The 16,431-nt window shown below is 41.0% G+C and overlaps 1 protein-coding gene across 1 annotated transcript in view; it reads left to right on the forward strand.

Annotated features, from left to right (window-relative positions):
• CALCR (calcitonin receptor) overlaps positions 1-13,442 on the forward strand; it is a 75,513-nt gene extending 62,071 nt beyond the window's left edge. Inside the window, exons 11-12 of the mRNA XM_009330510.1 lie at positions 5,763-5,804; positions 13,221-13,442. Of these exons, the coding sequence (XP_009328785.1) occupies positions 5,763-5,804; positions 13,221-13,442 (264 nt within the window). The remainder of the gene's footprint in view (positions 1-5,762; positions 5,805-13,220) is intronic.
• The last annotated feature ends 2,989 nt before the right edge of the window (positions 13,443-16,431 follow it).

Genomic DNA, 16,431 nt, shown 5'->3' on the forward strand with positions numbered 1-16,431 from the left:
CTGCGTCCAGCTCTGGAGCCCTCAGCATGAGAAAGACATGGACCTGTTGGAGCGGGTCCAGAGGAGGGCTACGAAAACGATCAGGGGGATGGAACACCTCTCCTGTGAAGAAAGGCTGAGAGAGTTGGGATTGTTCAGCCTCGAGAAGAGAAGGCTTCGGGGAGACCTTATTGCAGCCTATCAGTACTTAAAGGGGGCTTATAAGAAAGATGGTGGCAAACTTTTTAGCCGGACCTGTTGCGACAGGACAAGGGGGAATGGCTTTAAACTAAAGGGGGGTAGATTTAGACTAGATCTAAGGAAAAAATATTTTACGCTGAGGGTGGTGAAACACTGGCACAGGTTGCCACCACAGAGAGGTGGTGGATGCCCCATCTGTGGAAACATTCCAGGTCAGGTTGGACGGGTCTCTGAGCAACCTGATTTAGTTGAAGATGTCCCTGCCCACGGCAGGGGGATTGGACTAGATGACCTTTAGAGGTCCCTTCCAACCCAAACTATTCTATGATTCTATGATTCTACCTGGGCAAAGAGGGTGCCTCCTGCGAAGGAGTGAAGCAGCAGCAGCCCTATTTCCTGCTTGTAACCATACTCAGGTCTCTGCAGCAAGAGAGAGCAGGAGGAATGTGGCTTATGCCTCACAATCCACTGGGGCTTCCTGTACCTCCACTGGCCCTGGGGCTGCCACTGCCATTTCCTCCACCCCGGGAACCACGGAGCATCTTTTGAGGGGTCCCAGGCTGCAAAGAGATCGGGGTGCTGAGCTTCTGTCAGAGGATCTGCTACCAGTGAGCACATCCCATTATCCCAGCTTCTGATCTCTAATGTTGGTCCATAGCAGAGGCCTCGAAAGAAAAAAAGAAGAGTAGAAAAATGCAATAACCCCATGATACATCAGTTAGTCCCACATATAGACCCCCCCACCAGATGCTCTGAAACAAGCCCAGCAATTAACACACTCCTGCTTGCAAGCTCCTTCCACCAACTGTCCCCTCTCACTGAATTCTCTCTCCAGCATCTTGTAGCTGGGTTTGTAGAGGCTATCACATTACCTAACATGGCACTGTTGCTATGCCAGAGAAGATTTAGCCATGGAGGTCCGCTTGGTGCAGTGGAGAAATAGCCCCTGAATCAACAGCAATACGCAAGCACTTAAAGTTGCTCTTCTTCTCAATATCTTGCTGACTGTGGCCCTAAATGTGCAAGTCTGCCTCTAGTGAGAAAGTAAAATGCTATTCAGCATAAGTGCCTTGGTTTTTATTGGCAAATAAGAAGTATTTTTCTATTAAATGGAGGATAATCAAAGTTTTCTTTCTCCACAAGTAAGATTACTTCTGTGTCACACAGCAGCTTCCAAGGAGCACCCTCAGGACTGCAGCACCAGCCCTGCCAGGCAGGAGGATCCAGCTCATAGGGGCCTCATTTGTGTAAAGAATATTTTGTATTTTTTAGGCATGGGTTTGGGTCACATGTATATCCACCCTGCCTCTGAGTTGTAAATTTAACTCTCTATGCAGCTTTACACAGAACAAAATTAACCCATTTAAAAGTAGCCTCTTAAAAAGAGTAAGATATTTCAAGGCATTTTAGAAGGTATTAATTCCATCTGTTTCTCCATTTAAAGGGAAATAAATATCCTCTGTGATGTCAAACTAAAAACATTTTTTCCTTCTGTTCAAACTTAAGGTCATAGGACTGCTTTTGACAACATAAGTGGGATTTTTTATTTCTTGTTCCTTTTTTTTTCTTTGCATTATTAGTAATTTCAAAACTTTCTAATATTTTGAGCAAATACAAGTTGGGGAAACTTGGTTTTTTTGAAAGCTGGATATTACAAAGTGCCATTTTTGTATGAAAAATTAATGTACAAAATGACAGTAATGAAACCTCCAGAAGAGAGCAGGAGAAGAAGCAAAGTGTGAGCTTTGGCTGATGGGATGTCTCCATCATTTTGCAGCAGGTGGGCTGCCGTCTTCAGCCCTCTCATGAAAACCATCTCCCCACCTGAGTAACAGCAGAAACTGCACAGACACATTCTTTGCTTTGCTGATTTTTTTTAACCTAACATAAATAAACAATTTATAATGCAGTCATTTACCTCAGAGATGTTGTATGAATGTGCTGTGAATGAAGATGATGAGGAACACAGTATTGTTTTTCTCAAAGCTCCTTATCTTTGCTGAAATGAGAGAGAGAGGAATGGGAAGCACTTCAATGAAAGATCTTGGCCATGCTTTTTTTTTTTCCCCTGTCCATTCAGATCCAGAAGGGAGAAGTGAATGGACATAGACCAAAGCTCACACAGAGAATCAGAAACTGATTTTTTTTTTTATTACGGCCATTTGTACAATTACATGTGCCATCATCGTCTACCATCAATAATGAATATATCACCCCAGTAAAACCTAAATGTCAAGACAGTGTGTAATTAGGGCAGAGAAAAAGTCCGGGGACATGCTCATGAATAACAGAAATAAGCATATCTATATATGCTTTATTGGTTTTATGGAGACAAAAGCTAGAAGAAAAACAACTGAGGTATCAGAAACCCATGTAAATTTGCAGTATCTGCATAGGTATTTTTTGTTTGTTTCTTTTTAACCTGAGCAAATTACTGGAACTTCTCTTGAAGACACTCATGTGCTGTAGGAGAGTGAGATACAAATTAAATACCTCTTAAGCAAAGAGTATCCTTGGACCAGTATAGGCACTTAAACACAGGGAAAAACTCACTATGGCATCAGTAAGGTACATGAAGGTCTGAGAGCTGCTGACTCTGGACAATCCCTAAGGCATGATTCAGCTGAAAGCCACATTCATCTGGTGTTCACACGGTTCCAGAAATAAAGAATTTCAGAAGCAGTCATTAAAGGCCTTAATCTCTCAATGTATTCTTCATCTCCACCTTCAATACCGCAGCCAATGTTACCCTGCTGTCAGCAGACAATATATCACAGGTCAGTTTAACAACTCCACACAGTGGCAGAGAAATATAATTGACCTAGAGATCTCATCCTCAACAAGAATTGCACCCTGAACAAAAACCAGCAGCATTTAGAGACAATATGGAAGACATATGTCAAAGAGATATGAGAATTAGCCTGTGGGCCTTACATGAAATAATTAACCTACATCAGCCTGTCACATGTTTTAATAGATCCACTGTAAAATTATCATCATCCCAAGCCCTTCTGGCTCCAAAGACACAAAGCTGGTATGTGCTATAGATATCTCTGTAGCTTTACAGCTGAAGATAACGATAGTACTCTGAAGTATGGGCAAAAGTTTATGTGTAAATTGGAAGAAATAAGAATAGAAATAGAAATAATAGAAATAGAAATAGAAATAATAGTAATAATAGAAATAGAAATAGAAATAGAAATAGAAATAGAAATAGAAATAGAAATAGAAATAGAAATAGAAATAGAAATAGAAACAAGAAATAGAAACAGAAACAGAAACAGAAACAGAAACAGAAGCAGAAACAGAAACAGAAACAGAAGGCAGAGCCCAGAGGGCTGTTGCTGGTGGAAGAAGAGCAGTGAGACAGACATATATGGGACAAACTAAAGAAAATAATTTCTTCAGCCGGAAGATGTACAACATCCATGGTCTCAAAATAACGAGGAGCCAAATCTGCTCTCAGCTCACTCCAGACCAGAAGAGAAACTGAAGGGATATGAGGCATCACCACAGCTTCCTCTTTAGCTTTTCTGTCAGAAGTTGTCTGGAGAAAAAACTAGTTCAGGGAACTACACTCTCCAACAGAAGAAAAGTAGAGCAATTGCAGGATGTAACAGAGGAATTCAAATACCATACAGGAACTGAAATGGAAAATGGCTTCACTTCAATAGTTCATGTTCAATTTCTGCCTTTAGGTGCCTTGCAGTTCCCAAATCCCCCCTAAACACTCTCACTGAAGAACAGCTTAGAAAAATTTCTCCGGTTCTTTCTCTCCTCCTGGTGTCTTTTGTATCCGCTCTGCCTCACATGGGATGTCCATTGAGCATCTCTGCTCCCAGAGGAGATCAAGATCCATCTCATTTTCCATCATGGCTGACTGCTGTTAATATAAACACACTTTAGCAAAATAGTGAGACCCTTGCTGAGACCATGTACCATGCAGTTCAACAGCAGATGTTTTACAAGACTGTGCAAATCAATGTAGCGCACACAGCGCAGGAGAAAATCAATATAGGGCACCAGGAAGTAATGCATTTGCTCCCCTTGCATAAATTTTTGATGCATTTGCTCCCCTTGCATAAATTTTTTATTTAGGAATCTGTGGTCTGACAAAATCCTGCTTTAGAGGCATAAGATTTTGATTGACTTTGTGGTGTTTCTGAAACCAGAGCTTATGGACAAATTGTTGTGCATTGCATATTGCACACTGGGGTTTGAGTTTTTTGAGAATACTCACAGTTTTTCCAAAACATGAAAAGAAACTTTCATTTTCTCACTATGTCTACCCTTCCTCCTCCTTCCACATGCATTTCTGTGTTCATATTTGAAGGCATGTCAAATTACAAATTCTGCATTAGAGAAAAGTTATTGGAGTAAAATAAGTGCCAAAATTCAGGTGGTCAACACCTCTTCAAACCAGCCTGTATAACTCTAATATGTAAGCATTTTGTTAAAACAGTTATTGCTTACCCTACATTTGTGGTCCAAAATATACACTTGAGAGTCCAAGACAGTTTACAAAGCGCTAGCTACAATTTAACTGGTAATAAGTTAAATGCGGGTTTACAAAAAAGATACAGCTGTAAAGCTCTTCAAAGCAGCCCTTGGGAACACAAACTATTGTATTGCAGTTTTCCCCTCAATTTCACAAACTGCCATATGATTAGTTTATAATAACTGCTTTAAGTAATTTAAAATGAAGGTATTTGGCTCCCACTGATGCTATGTAATGCTATTTTAGTAAGAGCAAGTGCGGTTTAGAACACGGACCAGTGTAACTACATGTCTCTGAATGGCAGGCTCTGTGTGTAATAATTTTCTCCCTTATTAATTTCACACTTTCTCACCTCATGTCTCTGGCTTGGCCCTGTTTAATCTTGTAGCAGTAGTGAAATATTATCTGAAAAACTGTGGCAATAATTAAATTAATTTTAAGCCATTTAGGACCAAGGTATGATCTGCAATCTCTCCTCTTCTTTTTTCTCTGTCCCCTACCTTCTAACTCACCTACTGTGGTTTTTTTTTTTCCCTTTCCTGACCATTTGTACCTCTTTTCACATCCCTGCCATCCATCGTGATGCCCCACATACAAGCTCACTTATCCTGACATACAGTTCGATTTAAAGCCTTCCTGCGGCATCTGGATTCTCCTTGGCTGACATTTTTAACTGGGTAACTGCACTCTGACAAACGAGTGGCAGCATATAGGACACAATTCCTCTGCCATTTCTTCAGCAAAGTCAGTACCAGTGTGGTACTCCCCTGTAAGCAAGATATCTACCTTACATACCATTTAATTTTCCTTCCTTAGGCCTCTTGTACAAAAATAACTTTGTAGCCAAAATAGATAATCTATAAATGCTAGTAATATTGAAGAAAATGGTAAAACATGTTGAAAAGACAAAAATCTTTGTAATAACATAACTGTGAATGAGGGGGAGGTTAGGTGAACTGTCTGTGATGCAGGGGAAGTGGACTAATGTTTTCATCTTGTATCCCTCGAGTCCAAATTTCCAAACAACAACAACAAAAAAAGATATATTCTGATCTCTAAACTCTTTTTTTTCCCTTTCTCTTAGGGCTTACTTGTGGCAACTATATTCTGCTTCTTCAATGGTGAGGTAAGCATGTGAAATACAGCAAATGAACAGAACTTGAAAAATAGTCACTTCATTGTTCATCAATGCAGAAATGAAGCATGTCGCACTACAAACTCTGAAACCACAAAGTCGCTTTTTACTCTCTATATGCAAGCAGCAGTGTGCAGTTTTGAAAGCTCTGCGCAGAGCGTGACTTGAATATCTCTGAGCAGATGAATCAGGAGTGTTACCATTGCAAAGCAGATGGCACCAAACGAGGTACAGGCATGAGACTCTCCCCCTACCAGCTGCAATTTTGAGACAGAGGTCTAAGTAAAGGAGAAAAGTGCTCTACTTCCCTTCCTGCCTCAGAATAGCGGGATGGATCACTTGGAAGGACCACAGTGCCCCGTAAGAAGCAGTGAGGATCTTCGGGGGTCTGTCGTGGAGAGCTGTGTGCTGCGTTCAGGCCCAGAGCCGTGGCAGATGCCGTCCGCAGTAGCACTGTCAGAGCAGAGGAGCCTGGAGGAGTGCGATTACTTTCACTCCTTTGAGGATTAGCACTGGCCTTTTTAAGGTCAGTGTTTCTCACGTAGTAACTGAGAAATAAAAACCCTTCAGGCAAAGATGTCTCCCATTCTCTTGAATCAATCTTGAATATTGATCAGCTGGATCAATATTTTATATAACTACAGCTGGTTTTAGGTCCACTTCACTACTTTTTTTACCAAAAAATAGCTGGTTAAAATATGTCAAGAACCATTTAAATTCCTACAGTAAGTCATTTTCCAAAGACGGTTAGCAGAAAAATGTTTTTTCAATACATTAGAAGCATTCAACTGTAGCAAAATAAAACACCGCATATCTTAGAAAAGCTAGAAAGTCCTTTAAAAAGTTAATTTTGAACCCAGAACAGATGAATTAGGTACAGACCAAGCTTTGTGATGCTAACACTCAGTATGTCAACCTGAAGAGATATTCATGCTCCTGTTTATCCCTGTATATTATTAGAAAATAGCGAATTCCCAGAAATGATGTGACCACACTGATGTTTTGATAGCGCCTTGAAGCAAGTTATCTATTGATAAGTTGCTACTGGCTGGTTTGCTAACTTTCGGGGTGGCAGAGAGCATTAAATTCTGCCACCACTGGTCGACATGACTATACATTTGCTTCTGACTGGCTTGCTGCATAAATGTACAGAGAAATGCAACAGTAGAAAAGATTAGAGGCCACTGTAATTCTGTAGCATGGCTTCTCAGGACAATAAAAAAGAATGGCAAAACATGAGCAGTTAATCACACCGGAACCTAATATGAAATGATAGCTGTAAAGATCATGCTACAGAAGTTCATGGTTTCATGGGCCTGATTCAAAAATTTGAAGAGACATACAACTATTTTTCCTGTCACATTTCTGTCCCCAGGATCTGCAGGCTACTACCACCTTTCTCCTTCTCCCTTACTGTCATCACTTTCTGGCACAATCCAGTCTCCATGCCCTGGAAACACAGAAAGACTTCTGATTCTCCCTGGTAGGGAGGACCTGGCATGGAGAAAGCAGAGACCAGCCAGGCAATTTTCGAAACATCCTTTCCCCATAGGAATGACCGCATAGCTATATACAGGCAGTGCTCCAGGGTGTCCTCGCTTGCCTCCAAACAATGTGTTACCCCAAAATCCTAGTCTTGAACATTGCCTTCTTCCTTCTTTATTCTCCCCAGCGTCACCTTCCATTTTTTTCAGATTAGATTTTGCAAAAAAAAATTTGCTTAATGTTTTATAGCTTTAGAGTAAAAGGTTGATTACTCTGTAATTCTCCAGCTTTAATGAGAACATACGGATTTGTGCCTAGAAAGGCTGTAGCAATGCTAAAAATGAGGAAAGATAGTAAGAAAATGCACTGAAAATGTAAAGTATCTTAAAAGCTGTTTGTTTCTTAGGTATGTTTCATCAGATAGCTCTAATTCCAAAGTACTTTTGGCAATGCCACAATGTCAGAGAAGCATATCCACCTTTACAACTCCAGGAATACAATTTTGAAGTTACCCAATGATTAATAGATCTGGAGCATCTGCTTGCCAACATCATGGCAGACCATATGTATCATTTAATTCAAAATTAGATTGCAGGGTATGAATGAGTTTACCTGTCATGTGAACTAACTTATAGTGCGCTAGGCAGAAAACTAAAAGCCATATTCCAAGAATGAAAATGAGTGTAAAACAAATATGCGGCTCTCTTTTGTCCATTAAGTATTGCATTACATTAATTTAGAATTCAGAATAAACATATTTGGATTAAGAAAATACACCATATTCATACATGATATTCAGACGTCCAACCTCAGAGACATGCTGCGCTTTCTGGACTTCTGCACTGACTGAGCTGCTGCTAAGAAACTGCAATAGCAGCCAGTCATTCCTTATGTGGACTGAAGATGCATGGTCTGGTTACAAATCCTGAATAACAGCAATAGTCACCAAACCCCTAGTCGCCTCTGACAGCCTTTTTGACACATCTGGCAGCCTACAGCAAAACGACCTCTTCCTTGTGAAAGGCTCTCATCTGGATATCCACTTTTGATACTTGAATTGTCAGCGAGCCATCACTAAGAGAACACATCTGGAAAGGATGATGCCCAAAATGAGATTAAAATTAATCTGATATTGAAATGTGGCTTCCAGTTTTGTACTCTAGGGCTCCCATAAGTAATCACATGGATGGCTTAACTACCTCCGTGTAGCTGCAGACTGCATGTAGGTTTAATGACTCCTTGATGGAGTGACTGATCAGAAACATTCATCAGTGTCAGGCAGTAAGAACAAGCAGCTGTGGGGATTCAGGTTTCCCAGACAAGTTGAGTGTGATTTTTGTCGGTGCTTGGGTACTTTTCACCATTACAGCCATTTTTAAAACTGTTGTATCTCCTGCAGACTTGCAAAGTGTCTAACATGGTCAATGGCAGGGATGCTGAGAAACCCTCTCATTATTTTCTTATAGGAAATTTTATTTACCAGACAGTAAGGGAAGATTTTTTTAGAATTTCCCATTAAGGTGGACAGAGAGCCAAAGATGACACCTCTCTAATATAGACTCAAGACAGCTTGGTGCTATTTGCATCAGCACATTACCAATAATCAACAAGCAAGTTTATGTACTACAGTAGCTGTGCTGGGCTGTGCCAGAAGAGAGGATGAAAGGATTATGACCCCTTTCCTCCAAGTCCCATTTATTCCTGCAGTTACACAAGGTGTAGATATATAAGGCGCAAAACCTATAGAGGAGCAGCAACAGACTAGTGCCAAGATGGCATTAGGTCCTTCCAAACGGAGTGCTGGTCTGAGCTTGGCTGCCCAAGAGAACTAAGCTGAGATAATTTTTCCCAGTCTTGCTGTGTGCAGTATGACACAGACCAAAGCCACAGTCTGGTCTTCAGTCATGGTAGGAGATTGTTTCCAAGCTGCTGTATACATCTGCTGCCATAGAGCTCAAAATTGTTCCTCATGAGAAAATTCAATGTGGGGCAAGGAGATTAATTTTAGTACCACAGGAGCCTGGATACTCTGGGATTTACTTTTTCCTACTGGAATATTTAACTTCAAGGCTGAAATACATGAAGTATAGCCAGGACAAACAATGCTAAACTCAGTACCACCTGACAGTGTTTTATATTGCATTCATCACCTACTACCTCACCAACCTCACTTTAGTACCATGAGCCCATTTATAGAAAGAAATGTAAAAATAGTAATAAGAAGCTATACCAATGCCTGCATTCATGTGGAAGAACACCTAAACAATGGATTTGTTTTGGACTTTTAAAATGACAGATCCTCTTGTGCATTTTCATATAAAATCTCAGTGTCCAGCAGCACTGTACTTTCTCTGTCCAACAACAGTGTTGTACAGATGATACAAGGTCTCTGCAATAGTCTGCTCACCAGACCATATTTCCAGGCCTGAGGTTGCTTCTAGACTGCAAGGCTGGCCAACAAAACGGAAAGTCTGTTTGGAAAAAAAACAGCCATACACCTTGTGTGCCAAAGAGGCATGAATGGCTAATAGAGAACAGAAAAAACTTTTAAGTCCTGAAGAGCAGAGTAAATAAAATCAGGCTCTTCATTTCTTTAGACTTTACTTTCTTCCATCTGCTATCACAGCGGAAAGCATAGCAGGCATCGCCCTGCCCCTCCGGGTCCCCAGGAGCCTCCTTGGTCGTTAATACGTTGTGGCTGTGCATGTGATTTTCAGTAATGCTGCTTACACATTTGAAATCCATGCATAAACAGTTTTAGTTGGCACTGAATTATGATCATCTGAGATCCTTGGAATCATGGCAGAAATCTAGATTAACACATTGTTTTACTCAAGTGCAGCAGCTTGTACTATCCATTATCCATTTGTGGCTGGATTCTCGTACAGGCCAGCAGTTCAGTGGAGAATAAAAACACAGCTGCTTTGACCTCGTGCTCTCACTGCTCTGTGGAGCCTTTTAAACCTGACTAATGGCACTTCTAATCATGGGCTGAACTGGAAGGGATGTTCTGTTCTCTCCTCGACCAAACATACAATTTAAGTGTCACTCCCTTCTGAGAAGAAAACTATAGGCTCCTCACGGCAGGCTTTGTAAGTCTCAGTGACATTGTTCTTCCCTCTTCAGTTAACTGTGTTATCATCTCCAGACATATCGTTGCCCTGCTGGCCCGTCAGACTCCAGTTCAACTGAGAGCAGTTTGAGAGCTCAGCAGGAGCTCATCACCTTCACAGCAGCTCTTCTCTCCTTGCAAGAGCAATCAAAGCCTTGGGGTCTATGCAGGGGGCAGGGGAAGGGAGGCTAGGAGAGGAACAGGAAAGCTGTGAGAGCATGTTCTTGCCACCTTCACTAAAGATGCTGAGATTAATCTGAATGGATGAATTGCTGTGAAATGCAAACACACTCGACACTTAGGGGCAGAGGCGATGGCCAGAGGTGTGCAGTGCCTACAGGCACTAATGACCACGGTGGTGGTGGTGGAGAGATGGCCGTGGGCGGGCAGAGCTGCTGTGCACATCCAAGATTTCTGCATTATCCTCATTGTGTCCGGCCATAGGTTACAAGAGCTGCTGCCCCAGTGTGATATTGGGGAAAGTCACTGACTTAATCGTTCTGAAGGTTTCTTCTTTCAGTCCCTACCCATAGCTTCTAGGGTGACTAAGCTACAATATTCATACTGTAACATCAAAAGGCAATATTGAAGTAACTAAAATCTTTACAGGGTTTACCTCTTGTAATATTTCTGTATCGTGTTACAACTGCATTACTCTTTCATGGAGTAATTCTTTCTCACTAATAAACTTTGGCGATGGTGTGATATGAAATATCCCTGCATGCTGCCATTTCACTTTAAATCTCAATATTGGCATAGTAAGCTTTGCTCACAGCCCCAGTAATTAAAGTTCCGTTGTAACCATATGCCTTTTCTGTGCTTGATATCTAATTAACCTACACTCAGCCATTTGTTTTCTTTTCTTCATGTGTTAGGAGAAGGTGAATAGGAATATATTTCTCCATTTTCTACATAAGAAAAGAACTCTTAACTACTTTGTTAAGCTAAACAATAGCAAAAAAGAGCTAGTATTAGCAACTGGACATGGATATAGTTTTCAGTTAGTTTTAAAGGACTAGTCCAGCAAATGTTTGTTTACTCAAAAAAGGAGTCATACCAAAGTCAGTGCAACTACTTGCATGAGTAAGGATTTATAGCATCAGTCCTCATACCTTGGCTTGCGTCTTGGATTAAAAATAAAAAGCCAAAGCAAATGAAATATCCATTCTTGGCATGCTGCATAGTTGCGCTGTACACTCAGTAAGCATCTCAGATTCATAGCAATTCCTTACGAAGCCTTGTCCTTATGTGACACGAAACAGCTTTCTTGCAGGCAGCTGTGGGTCTTGAGTAGATGACATTTTACTATATACATATTAATAGGTGATTAGAATTGTGGAGACTTGGGAAATATTGAAGTCATTCAGATTCATCTATATGAATCAAAGATACTGTTCTGCCCAGAGCCCAGAGAGTGACTTCAGACTACTCTGAGCAAAAATGACATACAACGTCCACCTCGGCAGGAGCACGGAAACTCCGGGACACTCCTGTCATCGCAGTGCCTCACCTGCGCCTGCCTTCCTCTGGAGGAGTGGTCATTTACAGCAGATTATTACAGCAAACTGCTCCTGTTCTCACATTCTGCTGGCTGAAATAGCTGAGCTGAAGGAACAGAGCCAGGGTTTACCCACTCCCTGCTTTGGGAAGGAGCTAGCGAGTGCCGGCATGCCTGAACGTGCAGCTGGAGAAGGGCTTCTTATTCCCTGGCAAGACTAGTCATATCCTAGCGCCATATATAACATCACTCTTAATGTAAATGTTAAATAAAATATTTTATTCCTAGAAGATGAATGTCCAAAGTTTGAAATTTTCTACTACATAAAGGGCTATGACCAATGCTATTTTTTTGCCAGCACAGAACCTCTTCTTAAATTACCAGAACAAAATCTCTGTTTAGTTGTACTAATCCTCCAACTCTTTCTCTCTACAAAATTAGCCCTGGCAAGTTCTTGAAGTGTACTTACACTTTGCCATTCATGGCTAGTTTTACTCAAGGTTAAGTTTCTCCAGGGATCGCAGTGCATCAGCCATTCCAGGGGCAAGGATACAGCTGTAGCATCTGACAAGTTGTAATCCACATCCCTCCTTCCTCTTCCCTTTTCTACCACAGCATCCTACTGTGTTCCTGTGCAGCACTCTGTTCCACATTTACCTCTTCTGGGAACACCTAACCCGTACCCGCTCTTCATAAACAGCAACAACTGCAGAAACTCGAATTGCTGCCATAGGGTAGGCAGGGAGGGAGTTAAGGCGGAGAGCTGAGCAACTGCTTCTGCTTCTGGAGCTGGGAGCAGAGGGTAGGAGAGAGGCAGACTGAACCTGATGGAATTAGACCTGGGCTTTTTCTTTTCTTTTCTTTTCTTTTCTTTTCTTTCTCTCTCTTTCTCTTTCTCTTTCTTCTTTTTCTTTCTCTCTCTTCTTTTTCTTTTTCTTTTTCTTTTTTTCTTTTTCTTTTTCTTTTTCTTTTTCTTTTTCTTTTTCTTTTTCCTGCTTTTGTTTGCATTTCTTTTCTTTTCTTTTCTTTTCTTTTCTTTTCTTTTCTTTTCTTTTCTTTTCTTTTCTTTTCTTTTCTTTCTCTCTCTTTCTCTTTCTCTTTCTCTTTCTCTCTCTTCTTTCTCTTTCTCTCTCTTCTTTTTCTTTCTCTCTCTTCTTTTTCTTTTTCTTTTTCTTTTTCTTTTTCTTTTTCTTTTTCTTTTTCTTTTTCTTTTTCTTTTTCTTTTTCTTTTTTTCCTGCAGCATATTTTAAAATGTCTACAATTATAGAGGTTTAGATTATGCTTCACCCTAACTATGTGTTTCTTTAACAGGTACAAGGAGCCTTGAAGAGGCAATGGGCACAGTACAAAACCCAGTGGGGCCAAAGGCGCCGAGAGCACTGTTCCACGCGATCTACCTCCTACACTGCAACATCAATCACAGAAGTCCCTGTTTACCTGTACCATCATGATTCCACCAATGAACAGTTAAATGGAAGATACATAGAGGACTCTGAACTCGTTGCATTAAAATCTGGAGAGACATCTGCCTAGCTCAGCGCCAGCCATTGCAAACACATCATTTCACATTCTGCTTGTGAACAACGTGGGGAGAAGCATGGGAGTGTGGAAATCCAAGCCACTGTGGGAGAGGGCAAGACCAGGTGAAAGGACACATCATATTCAAACCACATCAGCCTCTGACAACGATGGCATAGAGGGAGTCTGACGCAGAGTTGGGAATACCATTTCTTCCTGTGTGCTGCAGCAGGGAGTGAACATGGACCTGCCCACCAGGCTATGTCGTCTCCACATCTCCTGATACTGGCCGTATGAAGTGACCATCCGACAGTAGTAGCAGTGTCAGATAGCCCATAGCAAATAGGAAAGAAAGAACCAGTACATTGCAATTGGAAACTTTCAGCACTTTTTGCTTTCAGTACTTTAACACTGGGTTTTGAACTATCAACTTTCACAAGGTGTAACTGGCTTGGAGTCCTTTACTTTTTCCCTTTTAATGAGCTTGATGTCTTCTTAAAAGATTTTGCACATTGCAAGACAAATCAAGCGGATGAACAGAAAAAGAATCACTCCAAAGTATTCAAATATTGATGATCTCCAGAGGATGCCCCAAAATATGACCATCTCCAAAGGATACCCCAAAATATTACCATTCCATTAGCAGGTGCATAAAACAAATGAAGGTGAAATAGCAATTGCATACCAAGATCTCAAACACCCTCAAAGAAACAGATCAGTTCTTTAGGCTGCCTCAAACAAGTCCTAAAGGTATCTTAAAATAGTTTTTGTTTAATAATACTGGTAGTTCAAGAATATTTATTTATAGGAAAAATTGTCACCCTATTAATCTGCCCAGAAACTCACCATTAAGGCATAATTCTTTCACTCTGAATAAACTGTGAAATTGTTTGGAAATGACAATTTTCTTTAATAGCCATTCTGAGATGAATGCTAGATCAACGCTTGTCACTCTTATAAAATTATGATCATGGCAGTAAAGGATCCCCAGTAAGAAATGAGAAACTAATGTCTTAGCACAGGAAACATCTATTTTTAGAATCTGGTTGCTGTTCTGAGTCCCTAGTTGTTGAAGGTGATGATTTCATGTTTGAGTCTGTCATCAGGAAAACATGATGACTCTACAGTTTTGTGAGTAATAAGCACCTTTTATCACACATTCAAAGCATCATTAGAGTCTCTATGTGATTACTGGGGCAGAAATCAGGTCAGGGAGAAGCTGATTTGCAGTTAGAAGTTACAGTACTGTCACTGCAAAAGTTCTGCAAATCACAAAAGAAATAAAATAAATTAATTTCCCACATGAAGCTAATTGTAAAGAATCTGCAAGCAGCAAGGCCAGTGCCAAGGAAGTTTTGCAGGGCTGTGACTCCTATGGAGTTTTATCCATAAAATGTCTAATGAATATAATTCATTCCTTCTTGCATCTCTCTGAAAAACTGTCTTACAGATTCCCACTCCTTTGCTTTTGGCTGAGATGTGCATGGGATATTTCAAATACTAACAACTTCAAGATATTCATCACTGTCTTTAACTTTGAAGGAGGCTGGAAAGTTATCAGTCCCCCTTTGTTTTCCCTGCTAATTCACTTGCATCTGACACTTCAACCCCAGCCCAAGCAGGAAGACATGGTCAGAGAAGGAGGTAGCTGCAAGAGCCAGCGGTGACGCTTGCTCATCTCAAATGTCTAAATACCAGCCCTGACCCGGGAGTTGTAAAATTGCTGCCCTATGTGGCAGGTGAATGGGGAGAGACAGAATGCCATCCTTTATACTGCAGCTGCATTCATGTAGGACTTCTGCTGCTGGTGTAGAATTTCTTCCTTTCCTTCATTTGCTTGCTGCGGTTCCATCCATAATGATTTTTTGCGTTAACACTGCATAAGGTACTTAAAATATCATGGGTTAGAATAGTCTTAAATCCAGATCTTGTCAGACAGTAAAGGAGAAGAGAAAAACTGAAATAAGGCACTTGAGCTAAATGTTAGTTCTTTTGAGGTAACTTTGGAGGTTACAGACAGAGGCCCTAACCCTGCAGGTGGGTTGAGGAAGGACTGCAGGACAGTCTATATGCCACAAGGTAAAACGCACTTTAGAGGGTCCCATAGAAAGAGATCATAAGCTAGTCCTGCCATAAACCTTGATAATCTATTTCAGATTCTATTGAAAGTATCAGACAAATCCCTGTTGACTTAGCCGAGTGGTGAACAACTCTCTTCAGTGTTCAGGAATGACTTACGCAATACAGTTCGGCGTAGACCCTGAAAACAGGACACAATTTCATCCTTAGCGATTGGAAACCATTTTAAAATATTGTGTTCAGCCAGGCTCAGTTTTTCCTTCACTGACACTGCTAGACCCTAAGCTTTACCCTTCATTTGTAAATTTTAATTGAAGGGCTGCTGTACATGTCTACCTACACGAGTCACCATCTCACTGGAAAAGTCCCTTCCAGGAATGAGTTTGTGAGGGATAGGCATAAACCCAGCACTACGGGAGGGGACCGAATTCCCGCTATCCGTATGTGAGGCAATGCCTTGCAGGGAAGGGGTTTGCTCCATTTGTGCCACCAGCACACGCACGCAGCCACTGTGCACCACCAAAGCTTCCTTCCCAGTGCAAGGAGTGAGCTACCGGCACTGCGACCATAGAACACAAGAGAGGAGCTGGGGAACAAGAACTAACTGTCCACTGACAGTCAGATCATCAGATGGTTAATCCAGTGGAACATTTACAAGAAAATACGATCGTGTGTATTTGTTCAAGCCACATAGCTATTTTTCAGACTTCAAGGAATATGAAGGTGGTTATTTTTTCAGACAACAGTATTTCGCGTATTGCTATTTCTACTTTTACCTGTGAACAATGGGAAGTGGAGGATTTAGTCATTAAAGACAATAAAGTGGCTCTGCTATGAATGCTGTATTTCTGAATAGCTTTGGGGCACACTGTACTTCCCAGGAGTGCTCCAGAAGGCATTCCTAATTTCTAAAGACACAAATGAG

This window comes from Pygoscelis adeliae, unplaced genomic scaffold (assembly GCF_000699105.1).
Source record: "Pygoscelis adeliae isolate BGI_AS28 unplaced genomic scaffold, ASM69910v1 Scaffold27, whole genome shotgun sequence".
NCBI lineage: Eukaryota > Metazoa > Chordata > Aves > Sphenisciformes > Spheniscidae > Pygoscelis > Pygoscelis adeliae.